The sequence below is a fragment of the Petaurus breviceps genome, unplaced genomic scaffold (genome assembly GCF_028583685.1).
Source record: "Petaurus breviceps papuanus isolate PSGF00001 unplaced genomic scaffold, PetGlider_PUasm1.0 90825, whole genome shotgun sequence".
Lineage (NCBI taxonomy): Eukaryota > Metazoa > Chordata > Mammalia > Diprotodontia > Petauridae > Petaurus > Petaurus breviceps.
In genome coordinates, this window is record NW_027187353.1 from 21,745,388 (window position 1) to 21,763,230 (window position 17,843).

The 17,843-nt window shown below is 43.5% G+C and overlaps 1 protein-coding gene across 1 annotated transcript in view; it reads right to left on the reverse strand.

Moving 5' to 3' along the window:
* The window catches only part of LOC138148653 (hexokinase HKDC1), a 41,580-nt gene extending 30,499 nt beyond the window's left edge, over window positions 1-11,081 (reverse strand). Inside the window, exons 1-5 of the mRNA XM_069071467.1 lie at window positions 10,828-11,081; window positions 4,794-4,956; window positions 1,579-1,727; window positions 860-979; window positions 107-202 (exon numbers count right to left, since the gene is read on the reverse strand). Coding sequence (XP_068927568.1) covers window positions 107-202; window positions 860-979; window positions 1,579-1,727; window positions 4,794-4,956; window positions 10,828-10,890 — 591 coding nt within the window. The 5' untranslated portion in view covers window positions 10,891-11,081. The remainder of the gene's footprint in view (window positions 1-106; window positions 203-859; window positions 980-1,578; window positions 1,728-4,793; window positions 4,957-10,827) is intronic.
* Window positions 11,082-17,843: the final 6,762 nt, after the last annotated feature.

A 17,843-nucleotide genomic window follows, 5' to 3' on the forward strand; every position in this document is an offset into this window, starting at 1 on the left:
CTCTCTCTCTCTCTCTCTCTCTCTCTCTCTCTCTCTCTCTCTCTCGCACACACACACACCACACTACACCACACCACACATCTCCAGAATGGTACAAGAACCTTACCTTGTGTCTTTTCAGAGATTTGGTCAGGCTGCTCACCACATTTGTATCCTGAACTCCTCGAACCTTAAATTTCTTAGTCCATGAAAGCAGGATTCCCTATGGGAAGGTTTCAGACGCCATCAAAATGCTTGGGAATTTCACAACTGAATACAACCTTGAAACAACTGCTTGGCCTTCTCTTCCTTGCACCCAGTGATCCTCCTTTCACCCTCTCTCCAGAGGTTTTTCCTCATTCTTTAGCCAACTTTAGGACTCTCTTCTGAAGGACCATGGGGCAAGGTGATGAGGACAGACCTAGGAATCCAGAGGCCTCCATCCCCAGCCTGGCTCCCTCACTCCCTAGCAGTGGGATCCAGGGCCGAGCCACCATGTCTCTGTCATTCTGTTTCCCTCTCTGTAAAGTGAAGCAATGTGCCTTAAGCAGATAGAGGTGGCCTTTGAGTCAGGAAGACCTGCCACTGCCCACTATTGGCTGAATGATTTTAGGTCATTAACCTCAGTGTCCCAGGCAAATCTCTAAAAGACTCGAGATTCAGAGGAAATGACAAATTGCATCAGCAGAGGGAGTTTCCTCACCTGGGAATCCTTATACCTATGAAATCACAGTTCTGGTCCAAATTCCCCAATAATGCTTGACCTACCTGCCTCAGACCAAGGTCGTCGGACTCCAAAGTCTGTTCTTCCCACTGCTCTGTTCTGGTCCTTAGTCAGAAACAAAAAAATAAAAACAGAAAACCACACAGCCCCACATACCTCTTCTAACTTACTCTGCTGACATGGAAAAGAAAAAGTCAGACCAAGAGGCAATTTCTTGTGTTCAATGTTACGCGTCTTCATGAAATCTGCCACACAGTCAGATACATAGTCAAAGAGCTGGGGGGAAGAGGAGGGAAAGGGTGTGAAGGTCAAGCAGGGTCAGCAGCATGGCCTGATATCCTCTTGCCACCCCCTTGACCCACTGTAATGAGAATGGGAATTTGAAGATCTTCCCTGCATCTTAATAGACCTAGGGGGGAGTTTGAAGACCTCCCCTGCTTTAAAAGTAAACTCTGCCCCCTAATAGACTGAATGTAGTCACAAGGAGCCTATGATGGAGGGAATTTGCTGAAGGGTGCAGCAGAGCCCACAGGAAGCTGGTCAGAGCTAGCAAGACGGTGGGGGGAAAGGACACTCATTAAGGAGATAGAGAGATTTGTGAGTAAATATTGATCTTGTATTGGTTTGTGGGAAGGCTGAAGGATGCTGTGGCTCTCAGGGTTATTATGACTTCTGAATATCTTTGGTACTATGATGGAAACTGCTTACTGGCTTTGGGATTGGGTTTTTTGGTGTCTAAATAAATGCTTCAGTTCTGTCCTCTATCTGGAGAGCTTGGTACATTTTGCGATGGAACGTCATGCGATACTTATAGTCATGGTCTTTATTGTGATCGTGGGCACTGTAAATATTGCATTGGCGCTATACCCGCATACCTCAGAACCATTGCCATGGATGATCTCCTTGGGGGTCGGGTAGAACTGACTCTCCATGTGAACGTTCCGCTTACCCTCTTCAGACACTTGAACCGTCAGGACACGGAACTTGGAACCGCCAAGGTCCAGGGCGAGGAACTCTCCCTTCTCTGCAAAAGGGAAAGCCTCCTTGGATCTTGGGGCTCGTGGTCCCAGCAACAGTAGAATAACCAGAGAGGGACCAGACAAGCAGCAGGCTTGTCCATAGTTGCACCAGGAGCAAGTGTCAGAGGCAGGATCTAATCTCATGTCTTCCTGTCTCCAGATCTATTACACCATGATACCGGTCTGAGCCTCAGCTTTCCCATCTATACACAGAGTTGTGAGGCTCATATGAAGTCCTGCATGCAAAGTGATTTGCAAACCTGAAAACCATGTACAAATGTGAATCATTAGGATGTGGTGGAAAGAACACTGGGCTAGGAGAGCCAGGTGACCCAAGTGGGCAAGTCACGCAATTTTTTCAGGGACCAGTTTCTTTTTTCTTTTTCTTTTTTTTGCTTTTTGGAGGGCAGTTGGAGTTAATTGACTTGCCCAAGGTCACACGGCTAGTAAGTGTGTCACGTGTCTGAGGCCACATTCAAACTCAGATCTTCCTGACTCCAGGGCCAGTGGTCCACTTACTGCGCCACCTAGCCACCCTAGGGCCCGGTTTCTTGATCTGTAAAAGGAAGGGGGTGTTGTAAGATGGTCTCAGATGTCCCTTGGAGCTTCTCAGAGGATTCATGGGTGGTGACATTCTTAGGAGCCCCATGGGCCCAGGGATTAGAGGTTCCCAGCCAGAGCTGTAACAGACCTTAGGCATCATCAGGTCAGAGCCCCTTGCTTCATAGATAAGGAGATAAGGGAAGTCATTTCCCCCCATGAGTGACAAGGGGAAGAGCTTGGATTTGGACCCAGGGTCTCTGGCTTCTGTTTCTCCTCTGTCTTCCAGCTGCCAATCACCCCCAGCTCAGGGGGAATCCAAGGGCAGGAGGAAATGAAACATAGACTAATAATCTCCAGTGCTTCAAGGGGTGCTGGGCACCTGGGAGGGAGAAGATAGGAAGATTGCTGCTTCCTTGTACAATTAAGACTGTTATCGCTCCTCAAACATCCAGGGAGGCAATCAGTGACTCACCTCTGGTTTCCCAGAAACCTCAAGTCAGGATCTAGAGGTGATCATCTAGAGGTGATCCTGAGGGACAGGGCCGATTGACCCCTGGAGCCAAGAACCCTTCTGGCTCTACCCAGTCCTGAGCAGCGCTGCCTAAAGGACCCTTAGCTTTGGCCCCAAATGAACAATTCAAAGGATTTTCACCTAGGCGACCAGAATGGCAAAAAGAACATCAGCCTGGGGGGTTGGAGACCTGGGCTTGAATCCTGGTCTGACCCTTCCTAGCTGTGTGACTTTGAGCAAGTCACTTCCCCTTTCTAGGACTTCTTTTTTTTCACCTGTAAAATGTAGGACCTTTAAAGGTCATTCCAGCCCAGATGTTCAGGCCATCACCCCCTTCCTCACAGGGCCTCTCACAAGCTCTCTCTCTTCCCCTTTGAACTTTGGTTTGTGGAATATGGCCTGAGATCTCACTAGCAGAGGGTCCTCCTGGTGAGGGACCTCCTTCTGCCAGTGTGCCTTGCTCTATAATTTCATCATAAAGAGTTACTGGGGACACTGAGCCACTAAGGGACCTGCTCAGGGTCACACAGATAGGATGCTTCAAGCAGGATTTGAACTCAGGCCTTCTGTACTTCAAGGCCAGCTCTGAATCAGCAGCACCATGCTGCAGCTTGGGACTTTGCACAGGGGGAGCATTTGGGGTTTTTTGAATAAATGAATGAATTAATGAATTGCTAGGGTCTCTTTTAGCTCTTCTAAGTTCCAATGGAGCCCCAGCTCTGCCCCTCCTGTGATCCGAGGGTCAGATGATTAATTCCTGCACTGAGTGGATGCAGAGGCAGAAGACCAAGCATTCAGAGTTCTGGCCAAATACCCTCAGAATTAGGGTTTGATAATCATTTCCAGAGGAGAGAAGAAGGGAAATCGGAGTCACATGGAGAAGCAGGAAAGTTTGTGGGAAATTTCAGACACTCTTTTTAAAAGGAAAGAGCGCGTCAGACTCTGGGAACACTCCTGGTGTGCTGGCAGTAGATGGGCTCCCATTGGATGCTGGCTGCCTCCACAAACACTTCCGTCTACCTTTGCTCCCCAAGTCCACTTGCGGGCTGATCCCTGGGGCAGGGGTGAGGCGGCAGCAGCAGAAGTCTGAAGGACATATCCTGGCCCCAGGATGACTCAGGGAGTCAGAGCTCAACCTGGCATTGAGGGTGGGAAGGCTGAGAGCCTCGGAGAGGTTGGTCACACCCCCTCCTCTGGGTCTCCTCAGCTATACAGGCTGTGCGATTACTCTCAGAGGATCACAGGGCTTAAAGCTGAAAGAGACCTTAGTCCAGGTGACTCATTTTACACTTGGGGAAATGGAGGAGCGGATTCACTTGCCAAGGTCACACAGCTGGCAAACAGAAGGGCAGAAAATGCAACCCAGTGCATCTGACTCCAAGTGTTCCTCAGGGCTGTGCCCTGGGCCCCCTGCTCTTCTCCCTTTATACTATTTCACTTGGTGAACTCATCAGCTTCCATGAATTCAAGTATAAATCCCTATGGTGAAGATTCGATATTTCCAAAGATCCTTAGAATTTTAGAACATAAAGAAACCCTAAAGATCACCGAGTTCAAACCCCTCACTTTACAGATGGAGAAACTGAGACCCAGAGAGAAGATGCTTGCCTAAGGTGACACAGACAAGAATGCCAAGATTGGAACTAGAGACCCTGATTGATTCTCAGCCTAACCCTTCCCACTGAGCCAGACTGCCTCTCCTGGGAATGCTTCTCTGGGGGAAGGCTGCAGGGTCAAAAGACCACAATTCAGTCTAAATTAAGCCAGAGCCCTGATGAGGGATATTCTCAGGATCTCCAGGGGCAAAATCTCTTCTATATCCTTTAGACATTTGTTTTGTGTCTTTGGCCCATCCTTGTGATTGGGGGGTCAGGGGGCAGGCCTTCCTCTGCTGGTCTGGATGGGCATGGACTCTGTAACCTATCAGCTGTAACCTTCCTGCAAGAAGGAAGACTCCATCAGGCCCAGAGGAGCTCTGCAGACCAGACTTCCCCAAAGGCCCTTGGGGAGCTCTCACCTGACCCGTCAGGGATGGCCCTGACAAAAGTTGGCAGCATCTTCACACATGCCGTGGGGTTGGTGTCCTTCCCCAGGCCTTTCTCCATCTCAGCTTGGAAACGGGTCATGATGTCCAGCAGGGTGTCATCCGAAAGTCGCATGTGATACAGAAACCTGTCCACCTGAAAACAGCCATGGAGGGTGTGACCCAGAGGCTCCCCTTGTACCGAGCCCCTCACCCCATCCCCGCCACCCCCAGCATCTTGAATCAAGCATTTCTGGCCACTTCACAATGGCCAACGATGCTAACAGGACATGTATCAGTACTCTCATCCTTCCTCATCTGCAAAAGGACTGGATGCCCTTCTAGCTCTAGGTGTGTGACCTTATCATTATTTGGACAGCCTGGGACTTGAAATCTACTGAGTTGTAAATCCGGCCTCAGACTGCTGCCTGCCTCAGTTTCCTCATCTGTAAAATGGGAATAATTTTAGCACCCACCTCACATAGACATATTGGGGATCAAATGAGACATTTATAAAACATTTTGCAAACCTTATTGTATAATATAAATGTCAGCTGTTATGATGACGCTGTTAATTGTCCCCTAATCCTTCTTGTCCTGCCTCTCTCCTAGAGTCATTGTAAGAGAAACGGGTCTCTCTTAAAGCACTAGAGTGACTTTCAGTATTATTATTAATATTCACCAAGGCTCAGATGGACCTGACAGGAAGAGGCAGAATCCTTGACCAGACATACGGACAATAGTTTTCCCCAGATTTCAGGAACAGGTCACAAGCATGTTGTTGCCCTTGGTGAAGGATTATCAGATCCATCCCAGTCCGTGGACGGCAGGCAGACTGGCCCCCCGACTGACCCCTGAGCCTGGCAATGCTGCCCCAAGTACCCGGGCCAGACGATGGCCAGTGATCGCAGAAATTGGACCAGAACTGGACTCGTCCTCAGCAATCTCTCTGGACAATGACTTTAGGCTCTCGGGGATCTGCCTGACTCTGCCCAACCTTCAGATTGCTTTGGTTTTCTTCTTTAGAGCTTTGGAACTGGCCTCCCTGTGCACCCACTACTCCAGTCAATAGAATATAAGCTTCTGAGGGCAGGGGCTGCTTCAGTCTTTGTCTGTGTAACCTCCCCTCCCCAGCACAGTGTTTTGCACTTAGTAGCACCTTAATAAATGCTTATTGAATGAATGAGACCTCTTCCCCCTCTCCCTGAAACATGTCTCACCAGGACAAACATAGCAAGGATCTAATGGGGATTCTCTTGTGTCTCCCCTTACAAATAATGCATTGTGGTATGTGAATAAACTCTGGGACAGTGGGGACTGTTTCATCCTTTGAATCTCCAGAGTCTGGCACATAGTAAGTACCTACCAAGAGTTTGTTGTTTGGTTAGCCTTAGAGTTAGGAAGACCTGAATTCAAATTCTGCCTCTGACCTTGACAAACTGCGTGACCTCAGAGAAGTCATTTTTCCCCTTTTGGTCTCAGTTTCCTCACCTGAAAAATGGGATATTAGTAGCACCTATCTCTCAAGATTGTTATGGGGCTTAAATGAGAGAATGAATGCAAAGGACGGTTAAGTTTGTCACCTGCAATGTACAAGTCACATATAATCCAATGTGGGGCAGCTGGATGCCTTAATTAATAGAACACTGCTCCCAGAGTCAGGAGAACCTGAGTTCAAATCCAGTTTCAGACACTTACTAATTGTATGACCCTGGGCAAGTCACTTAACCCTATTTTGCCTCATTTTCCTTATCTGGAAAAGGAGTTGGAGCAGGAAATAACAAACCAGTCCAATATCTCTGCCAAGACAACCCCAAATGGGGTCATGAAGTGTCAGACATGACTAATTAACTAAACCACAGCAATCAAATAAATATTAAGGAAACCTGAGGATTGTACCTTAAACACAAATAGGCGAGGTTTCTGCAGTCATTTAGTGATCAAGCAAGTGAAAAATTCATTTAATTAGGTGCTTACTATGTGCCAAGCACTGCATTAAGCCATGTAGCACATGGGGGCATGGGCTGTGGGCAGAAAATGATGGCATTGTCTCTGAGAATGCCGAGCCTGCTTCTGCCATGACTCATGAGACACGAGCCGGAAGAAGAAAGCGCAAATGAGATGCAAATTGGCAAGTCCCTCGATAAGCCTGGGAACAGGCCGCTGGGTACCCAGAGTTCAGAGTCCAGCCACCCCCACCCCTCGGGATAGACAGACAGGACACAGGCCAGGAATTGTGGGCCCCCGCTCCGCACCCCTCAAGGGACCAGAGAGACCCTTTGTTGTATCTTAAAGGGAAATGACTGTGGCGTGATTGGGTGCAGGCTGGGGCGTTATGGATGCTTTCAAATTTGCAGAGACCAAAGAAACAGAACCAGGAAGAAAGTTCAGTTTTCACAGCTTTCAGGGCAGGAGGCACAGGACCCTGCAGGTGGCCAGCATCGTGAAGCCCCCCTGGAAGAAAGGGAAGTGACTTTGCTGGGGCTATCTTAACTTCTGATGGATGCCTGTCTCTCATCTAGCTCATCTGAGAAAGCAGGGCTTTTTACACATTTGGTGCCATGTAAGCTCCAGTAAGCCACAAAGTTTACCAACTCCTCAGGCATAATGTTTTTAAATAATCGAAGAAAAATTACGAACATTCAACTAGAGGTTAGGGAAAATGGAGGTATGATTTTTCTTTTACTTCTCTTTACATTTTTACCCCCTGCCCCCAATCTGTCCATGGTCCCTAGTTTAAAGACTTTCTGACTTAAAAGGAGTCCACAAAATGCTCCTTTAACTTGTAATGCTCCAGGGTAAGAATCACAGAGTTTTAAAGGCGGAAGGAGCCTTCAAAGGTTATTTTATCTACCTTGCTCCCATTTCACAGATGAAACCACCCTGGGGCTCATAGTGGTGCTAAGGTCACACAGGTATGGAAACAGAAGCAGTAGGATTGCATTCCATGTCCTGACTCCAGATACAGCATCTACACTCCCCGTTGTATCAAGAAAATCCAGGTCTTCTCGACCCCAAAGCTAGCATTTTGTCCATGAGCCTTGGTTTTCTCATCTGTAAAATGGGAATGATAGCTGTAATCTCCACTTTCCTGCACTGGAAGGTCCAGAGAGAGTGAGGAATTTGAAGTCACACCAGCCTCCAGTCGGCTCAGAGCTTGAAGGGCCCTAAGAAGGCATCCTTCTCAAACTCATCATTTTACAGATGAGGAAACTGAGGCCCACAAGGGCACACAACTAGGAAGAAAGAAAGCTGGAATTTGAACCCCAAGCTCTGTCTACACCATTACCCTTATAATAATAATAGCTCCCCTCTCTTTAGGGGTTTGAGGTTTGCAGAGAACTTTCCTCATAATAATCCCTCTCTCTGGAGGGGAGATAGGTGGTGAGTACAATGACTTATGCCCATCTTGCAGAGAGAGAACCAAAGTTACATCACCAACAAGGACATACAGTTAGCAGTAATGATGGTAAGAATAAATCCCATTCTCCAGGGCTTTGAGCCTGGGAAAAGGCTTTCCTCAGCAAGGCCCTGAATGGCAGGTAGCGCAAATACAGGGTGTCTCAAAAGTCTTAGTGTATTGCTAAACCCATTCTGGGGATGGTCACTCTGTTTATTCTTGATCTCCAGACGAAACTTGACCAGAGACACAGAGTCAGTATCAGTGTAAGAGGGATTGGTACCCGGATCTTTGTTCACAGGATCAGAGATTTAGAGCTGGGGAGGTCCTGAGAGGTCTCTGAGTCTAACCCCCTCTTTTGACAGATGAGAGTGACCCAGGGTTACGTAGCTAGCGTCTGAGGCAGGATTTGAACCTGAGTGTGGCTGATTCCAGGTCTGATGTTTTATCCCTTACCTCCCACTATCTTTGCCCTGGCACAGTGAGTGCCTAATAAATGTTTGACAGACATCTAGAAAGGATGTGTGTGCATGCAGATAAATTGGGGCATCCAACCCATGGAGTCCTATCACCAAGATGGGATTTAAATGCCATCTCTAGCAAATGGGATGGGCCAAAGAAATGACCTTTCCAAAGCCACACAAATACTAAGAAGAGTCAGAATTCAAACCCAAGGCCTATAATTCCATGTCCAGCAACCTTCCCACTGGGTCCCAATGCCAGTGAAGAGTCAGCCCAAATTACCAAGAATTACTACCATGGGCCTAATCGATATTAGAGTATCTAAGCAGAATGGATGGGAAGCATCATTCTTATGCAGTAAAGGAATGCACTACCCCTTTGGTAGCCGGCAGAGGGCCATGGGAACCAAACAAATAAAATCTAACTTGTTTGACATAAATATGTTTATATTTATATAAGTACATAAACATACAAATATCTATTTATATAAAATGGCCCAGATTGTATATATTTATATTTGCTAAGCTGGAAAAATTTTATAATTTTTAAAAAATTCCATAGCCATCTACCTTGGTTGGACTCTACTTGTCTTTGCTCCAACCATCTTTTTCTTCTTGAAATTAAATGCTTCAAGAGCTTAGACTTTACGGTTTCCTATGTCTACATGTCAAAGTCCACGCATGGGTATTGGTTATTAATAAATAAGAATCCTAAGGATCATGGGACTTTTACTATGTGCAAAGCAGACACATGGCATTCAGACCTGGCAGGGGCCTGGCCACCAACCATCTCAATGGTTCTATGCATATGGACCAGACACAACTGGTAGCCCAGTAGAACCACAGGAGGGGAAGACCTTGGCAAGCCCAGTCAAAGGCTCAGCAAAGGAGCTTGATCTTCCTTCTTAAACACCTGGATGGGGAGACAACCCCCCTAAAAGCCCAGTTTGGCTTGGAATTTGAGATCAGGCATCCCAGAATCATAGATTTAGAAGTGAAAGGGCCCTCTGAGGCCACCTCCCCCACTTTTATGGATCAGGAAGATGAGGCTGAGCAGTGACTTGCCCAGAGTTGCACAGCTAATAAGGGCCTGAGCTGGGACTGGAATTCCAGTTCTGACTTAGAGGACCTGGCTGCTTTACAGCTAGGAGGGGCCTTTGAGATCTTCAGCAGACTCCCTGGCTTCCTTCAAGGCTCAGCTCAGAGCCCTCCCCTCTTAGCCTGATCCCTTCCCTCCAGAAACTACTTTGTACTTCTCTGTGTATATGTTTCCCCAACAAAATGTAAGCTGCCAGAGGATAGGGGTGGTTCCATTGTTTGTTTTTGTCTATCTAGTGCCTGGCACACTTATTAACACCCAGACTCATGGACCAGGAATGGCGGGGGATCTCAGAAGCCATCCATCTGAAGCCTTTCAGTTAACAGATAAGGAAACCGAGGCCCAGAGAGTCTCGATGATCATCCAGGCAGAAGTTATCATTATAGGGAGCTTAATTAACACTTGTTTGCTCATTTGTTCGACCCTCCCCCCCCCCACCAGCATTTAACAGATGCTGCAACTGAGCCTGAGAAAAGCAAAGGGATTTGCCCAGGGTCACACAGCTAACAGCAGGGGTGGGCAGTAAAATGATTTTTCTAATACAACATCACAAGAAAATGACCATGAACAAATAATAGTTCTCTCTAATCCTTTCCTGAATACAGACCTAAAGACATAGATGAAAACAAAAGAAAGGTCCTTCTGGTCAAAAGACCTGGGTTCAAATTTCACCTCTAATTCATATTACTGATGGGACCTTAAGCAAGCCACCTCATCTCTTAGAGATTCAGCTTCCCATTGTACCACGAGGGCCTCAATCCAGATGGCCTCCAGGCCCCTTCCAGCCCTGAATCTGATATCCTGGGATCCCAGGGATCAAATAGGAAGGGGAGGAAGAGAGGGACTGTGATCTGCCCTGGCTGAGAATACTCAGATCCATGAGATTACAGATCCACTCACCCTAGTAGCTTGAACCCTCTTTCTCCTGGTTCCCATGATGACCCACTGCCAAGGACACTCCCTACGCGAGACTGCCCCAAAGTCTAGATTTCTTTGGGCTGCCCCTTAGTTATCCTGGTCTTTCCCTCAAGCATCCTCCCCATCCCAAGCTGCTCCCCCCTACCTGACCTTCTTAATCTGATCTTCTTTCAACTTCGTGAAATAAAAAGCCAGCAAATGTACAGCAAACATTTTCCTTGGAGAGCTGGTCTGGCCCCAGGGCACAGTTCTTCTCCGGAGAATGGCAGCAGCGTTTTCTGCCAACAGTTCAGCTCGGACCTCCTTTGCTCACAGCCCTGCTCCCTTCCCAGGGAAGCCTTCCAAGGAAGGAGCCTATCTCCACGCCGCCCAAATGGTTCAATGATTAAACTTTACCTTTATCCCTGTCCTTTCCTCTGTCCCTCCCTCCCAGGACACTTTCTCTATTGTCCACAAGGAAGGCTCTGGCAGGTCATCAAGCGACAGGGGAAGAGTGTGTGTGTGTGTGTGTGTGTGTGTGTGTGTGTGTGTGTGTGTGGGCGGATGGGGGAATGATCTGCTGATGGACCATTTTAGATCTTTTTTTTTTTCGGCTACTAAAAGTAATTGCTATGCGAGACTCTCTACCCAACTCTCTGCCAACCTTCCCTTGGCCAAAAACTTGGGCTGGAGAAGCAGGACCTAAATTGGAGGAGTCAGAGCTGGGGGGGGGGGGCAGAGAGATGAGTAAGTTTCTAGTCCTTGGACAGAGGAACTCTCACCAGTGCTAGGAGGGACCTCGGAGTCCCCTGGACCAGGGGTTCTTCACACTTTTGGTGTGTTTTGGACGCCTTTGGAAGTCTGTGGACGCCTTGTGGATTCCTTCTCAGACTCATGTTTTTAAGTGCATCAAATAAATCACACAGGATCGCAACGGAAACAAATTCGATTGAAATACAGTTACCAAAATGTTTTTTTTTTAAAAAAAAAAACAAGTCACTTATATGTCTAAAAATATTTACAACAGCTCTTTTTGTGGTGGCAAAGAACTGAAAATTGAGGATGACGCCTGTCAAATGGGGCGTGGCTGAACAAGTTGTGGTTTCTGATTGTGATGGAATACGATTGTACTATAAGAAATGACAAGGAGGGTGATTTCAGAAAAACCTGGAAAGACCTATATGAATTGATGCAAAGTGAAGTGAGCAAAATTACAAGGACGTTGTACACAGTCACAGCAGTATCATAAAATGATTGACTGTGAATGACTTAACTATTCTCAGTGACACTGTGATCTAAGATCTAATCTGAAGGAATCATGATCAAAATTGCTATCCACCTCCAGAGAAAGAACAGATAAGAGTCTGAATGCAGATTGAAGCTTACTATTTTAACTTTATTTTCCTTGTCTTCTTTTGGTCTGTATTTTCTTTTGCAATATGGATAATATGGAAATATATTTTGTATAACTGCACATGTATAATCTATAACAAATTGCTTGCCTTCCCAAGGAGGGTGGAAGGGAGGGAGGGAAAGAGAGAATTTAGAACTCAAAAATTTAAAAATATATATCAAAATTGTTTCTACATGTAATTGCAAAAAATATTTTTAAAGTTGACATCCCAGGTTAAGAGCCCTTAAGTCCAACTCTGTTTTTAGAAGGGAGTTGTTGAGGTCCAGAGAGACAGAATGTGGCCCAGGGTCACACAGGAAGTAAGAGGCAAAGTCAGGATCCAATCCAAAGCCTGCACTCCTCACACTCCACCATTCTCCCAGTCAGGTTTTCAGAGTCAGGTATGCTATATGAAAAACAAAAGAGGGGAGACCTTGAACCCTATCAGGGGGCCCATCCAAACAGTTAGGAGGCACTTTACTGGGTGATATCCATAGAAATCCCCAACTGTCTAAGCTCAGACTAGACCCTTTATCACCACAGACAGCAATAGGAAACACAAAGATGAAACAGGAAGGGCAAACCAGTCGCTTAATACCTGGGAGACAGATTGGGAGCAGGGTGAGGCAAGGAATCCAGAACTCAAAGTACAAAATACATTGATTTATTGGCGGGGGGAGGTATGTGTGTGAAAGAGAAAGACAGAGAGAGGAGAAGAGAGACAGAGAGAAGAAGAGAGAGAGACATAGAGAGAAAGAGAGAAGAAGGAGGAGGAGAAAGAAACAGAACACGAGAGAGACAGACAGAATGAGAGAGAAAGAGAGAAGAGAGACAGAGAAGAGGAAAGAGGAAGAGGCAGAGAGAAAAGGAGAGAGAGAGAGAAGGGGAGAGATAGAGATAGAGAGCACACTTATAAGAGTTTTCTTCCTGTAGTCAATGGCAGGGCAGTGTAAACAAAAAAAATTTTTTTAAGTTCTATGATCACTTCAGCATGCAACAACAAATAGAGCATTAGACTTGGAGTCAAGAAGACCTAGGTTCATATCCTACCTCAGACATTTGTTAGCTTTGTGAGCCTGGGTAAGTCCCTTAATCTCAGTGAGCCTCAGTATTCTCATCTGTAAAACAGGACTAATAATGCCTGTAGTAAACATTCCTTGTGGGTTTGTTGTGAGGCTCACTTGTAATAATACAAGGTGTCCAAAAGTCTTAGTGCCTCTTTAAGCTTTAATAACTTCCATGCAGTATGTTTTCCAAACCTCAATGTGCTAAATGTCATCAATCATCACTCTTATTGCTGACTGTCATCTCCAGAGAGGGGGTGTGCGTGGCACAATAGCCAGATCAAAGTTGCCTCAGTCAGGAAGACCAAGATTCAAGTCCTGATTCTAATGCATATCACTTGTGTGACCTCTCACTGTGTCCTAGGCTGCTTTCCAAGGATGTCAGTTAAAGAATATCAATCTATATTAGTAGAGCAAAGGTTTTTAGATGTTTTATGTTCTGGAGCCATGTGGCAGTGTCTGGTGAAGCCTGGGGACCCCTTCTCAGAATCGCGTTTTTATTTTATTTATTTATTTCTTTTTTAAAAGCAATTGAGGTTAAGTAACTTGCTCAAGGTTACACGGCCAGTTATTTCTGGGTGTGGTGCTAAGTATCTGAGCCCAGATTTGATCCCCAGGTCATCCCGACACTGGAGCCGGTGCTCTTACTCGCTGTGCTACCTGGCTGCCCCAGAATCATGTTTTCAAATGCCTAAGAGACAGAAATAGAAAGGAAGCTAATTAAAATTGAGATAGTTATCAACATCTTTTTTAAAAAAACATAATGTCCACAGACTCTCAGTTAAGAAGTCCCGTCCTTAGAGGAAGTTTCACTAACACCAATAAAATCCATCCTTCCCATCCTTCAATCCCATCCAGTGAGACCATAATATCATTTCTTTTCAAAATTTTAATTTTTTATTTTTCCTTCATTTTTTACAATTTTGAGTTCCAAATTCTTTCCTTCTTTCCCCTCCCCCTCCTTGAGAAGGTAAGCAATTTGACATAGATTATACATGTGTACAGTTCATTTAAAACATTTGCATATTAGCCATGTCACAAAAGAGAACACAGACAAAAAAAACCAACAAGAAAAATAAAGTAAAAAAATATGCTTTTGATCTGCATTCAGATTCCATCAGTTCTTTCTCTGGGGGTGGACAGCATTTTTCATCATTGGTCCTTCAGAATTGTCTTGGATCATTGTCTTGTTCAGAGTAGCTAAGTCTTTCACAGTTGACCACGGTACAATATTGCTGTCATTGTGTACAGTACTCTCCTGGTTCTGCTCATTTCACTTTGCATCAGTTCCATTCACTGTGCCACCTAGCCACCCTCACTTGTATTCTTATAAATTTAACTCAGTTCTCTATATATTTAAGAGATGGAGCCTTTATCAGAGAAATTTGCTGTAAAAAAATATTTCCCCAGTTTTCTGCTTTCCTTCTAATTTTGGCTGTATTGACTCTGCACAAATTCCTTCTAATTTAATGTAATAAAATAATTATCCATTTTACATACTGTTATGCCTCTATCTCTTGTCTGGTCACAAATTCTTCTCTTATCCATAGATCTGAAAGGTAAACTATTCCATGCTCCCCTGCTTTGCTCATAGTACCATCCTTTATTTCTAAATCATGTAACCATTTTGACCTTATCTTGGCATATGGTGTGAGATGTTGGTGTATACCTAGTTTCTGCCAAATTGCTTTCCAGTTCTCCCAGCAGCAGCAATTTTTGTCAAATAGTGAGTTTTTGTCCTAAAAGTCTGGATCCTCACACTTATCAAACATGAGTACTACAGTCATTTCCTACTGTGTATTTTATATCTAATCTATTCCACTGATCCACCATTCTACTTCTTAACCAGTACCAGATTGTTTTGATGACTACTGCTTTGTATAGCTTGATATCTAGTGTGGCTAGGACGCCTCACACTTTTTTCATCAATTCCCTTGATAGTCTTGACTTTTTGTTCTCCAGATAAATTGATGATTTTTTTTCTATCTCTATAAAATAATTTTTGGGAGTTTGATTGGTATGCACTTAATAAGTACATTCATTTAGGTAGAATTATCATTTTCTTTATATTGGCTCAACCTACCCATGAAAAATTAATATTTTTCCAATTATTTAGATCTGTCTTTGCATGAAAAGTGTTTTGTAATTGTATTCATTTAGTTCCTTGGTTTCTACAGTTATTTTAAATAAAATTTCTCTTATCTCTTACTGCTGGACTTTGTTGGTAATATATAGAAATGCTGACAATTTGTGTGGGTTTATTTTGCATACTGCAGCTTTGCTAAAGTTGTTAATTCTCAAGTAGTTTTTGGTTGATTCTCTAGGATTCTCTAATATCATAATATACCATCAGATCATCTACAGAGAGTGATAGTTTTTTTTGCTCATTGCCTATTCTAATTCCTTTAATTTCTTTTTCTTCTCTTATTGCTATAGCTAGCATCTCTATACAATATTGAATAAAAGTGGCAATAATGACATCCTTGTTTTACTCTGATCTTATTGGGGATGTTTCTAGCTTATCCCCATTACAGATAATAGTTGCTGTTCATTTTAGGTAGATACTACTTATCATTTTAGGAAAAGCTCCCTTTATTCCTATGCTTTCTGGAGTTTTTAATATAAATGAGTGTTGTATTTCATTAAAAGCTTTTTCTGCATCTATTGATATAATCATATGGATTTTTATTATTTTTGTTGTTGATATGGCCAATTATGCTGATATGTTTTTCTAATATTGAACTAGCCCTTTATTCCTGGTATAAATCCCACCTGCTCATAGTGTATGATATATTACTGTAATCTCCTTGCTAGTATATTATTTAAAATTTCTTTGCATCAACATTAGGGAAATTGGTTTATAATATTCTTTTTCTGCTTTCTCTCTTCCTGGTTTAGGTATCAGCACCATATTTGTGTCACAAAAGGACTTTGATAGAACTCCTTTTTGCCAATTTTTCCAAATAGTTTGCATACTGTTGAAATTAATTGCTCTTTAAATGTTTGGTAGGATTCATTTGTGAATCTATCTGGCCCTGGGGATTTTTTTTCTCAAGGAGGTCACTGATGGCTTGTTCAAATCTCCCCCCACCCCCTTCCCAAAAATAGGCTACTTAAGTATTTTACTCCTTCTTCTGTTAGTCTGGGTATTTATATTTTTGTAAACATTTATCCATTTCACGTACACTTTCAGATTTATTGGCATATAATTGGGCAAAAAGCTCCTAATAATTGCTTTAATTTCCTCTTTGTTGGTGGTAAGTTCACCATTCTTATTTTTAGACTGGTAATTTGGTTATTATTGTTGTTGCTGTTGTTTTTTAAATAAAATTAACCAATGGTTTATCTATTTTATTGGGGGTTTCTCCCCATAAAATCAGTTCCTATCTTTATTAGTTTATTTAGTTTACTGGTTTTCTTATCTTCAATTGTATTAATCTCTCCTTTGATTTTTAGGATTTCCATTTTGGTGTTTAATTGGGATAGTTGCATGCCCAATTCAATGTTCTGTTCTTTATTTTATTGATATAATTGTTTAGAGATATAAATTTTCCATTAAGTATTGCTTTGGTTATCCCTCACAAATTTTGGTGTATTATCTTGTTGTTATCATTTTCGTTAATTAAATTATTGTTTCTACGATTTGTTCTTTCACTCACTCATTCTTTAGGATTAGATTTAGTTTGCAATTAATTTTCAATCTATGTTTCCACAGACCTTTATTGAATATTTTTATTTTATTACGATCTGAAAAGCATATAGTTCATATTTCTGTTTTTCTAGATGTAGCTGTGAGGTTTTTATGCCCTAATATATGGTCAATTTCTGTGTAGGTGCCATGTAATGCTGAGAAAAGGGCATATTCCTTTCTATTCCTATTAAATTTTATAGAAGTCTATCATATCTAATTTTTCTAGAATTTTATTCATCTCCTTAACTTCTTTCTTGTTAATTTTTCAGGTTAGATTTATCTAGGTCTGAAAGGGGGAAGTTGAGGTTCTCCACTGATATAGTTTTATAGTCTATTTCCTACTGTAATTCACTTAACTTTTCCTTTAAGAACGTGGATGCTATACTATTTGGTACATGTTTAGTGCTATTACTTCATTATGGTACCTTTTAACCAAATTTTTTCTTATTTCTTTTAATTAGATCTATTCTTGCTTGCTTTTTGCTTTGTCTGAGATCATAATTACTACCCCTGCTTTTTTTACTTAAGCCAAAGCATAATAGATTCTGCTCTAGCCCCTTACCTTTACTCTGTGTGCATCTCTCTGCTTCAAGTGTTCCTTGTAAACAACATATTATAGGATTTTGATTTTTAATCTTGCTATATACTTTCATTTTGTCAGTGGGTTCATCCCATTCACATTCATGATTAGTGTGTATTTCCTTCCATCCAATTTTCCCCATTTATCCTTCTCTCTTTCTTTTATGCTGTCCCTCCCCCACAGTGTTTTGCTTCTGATCACCATCTCCCCCAATCTGCCCTCCTTTCTCTCAGCCCTGTCCCCTTCTCTCATCCTCTTCCCCTCCTACTTCCCTGTAGGGTAAGATACATCTCTATAGCCAACTGAGTATGTGTTATTCTTTTCCATTTCAATGAGAGTAAGGCTCAAGCATTGCCCCTCACTCTGTTTACCCCTCCATTGTAAAAGCTCTTTCACGCCTCTTTGATGTGAGATAATTTACCCCATCTACTTCCCCCTGTCCCCTTATCCCAGCGCATC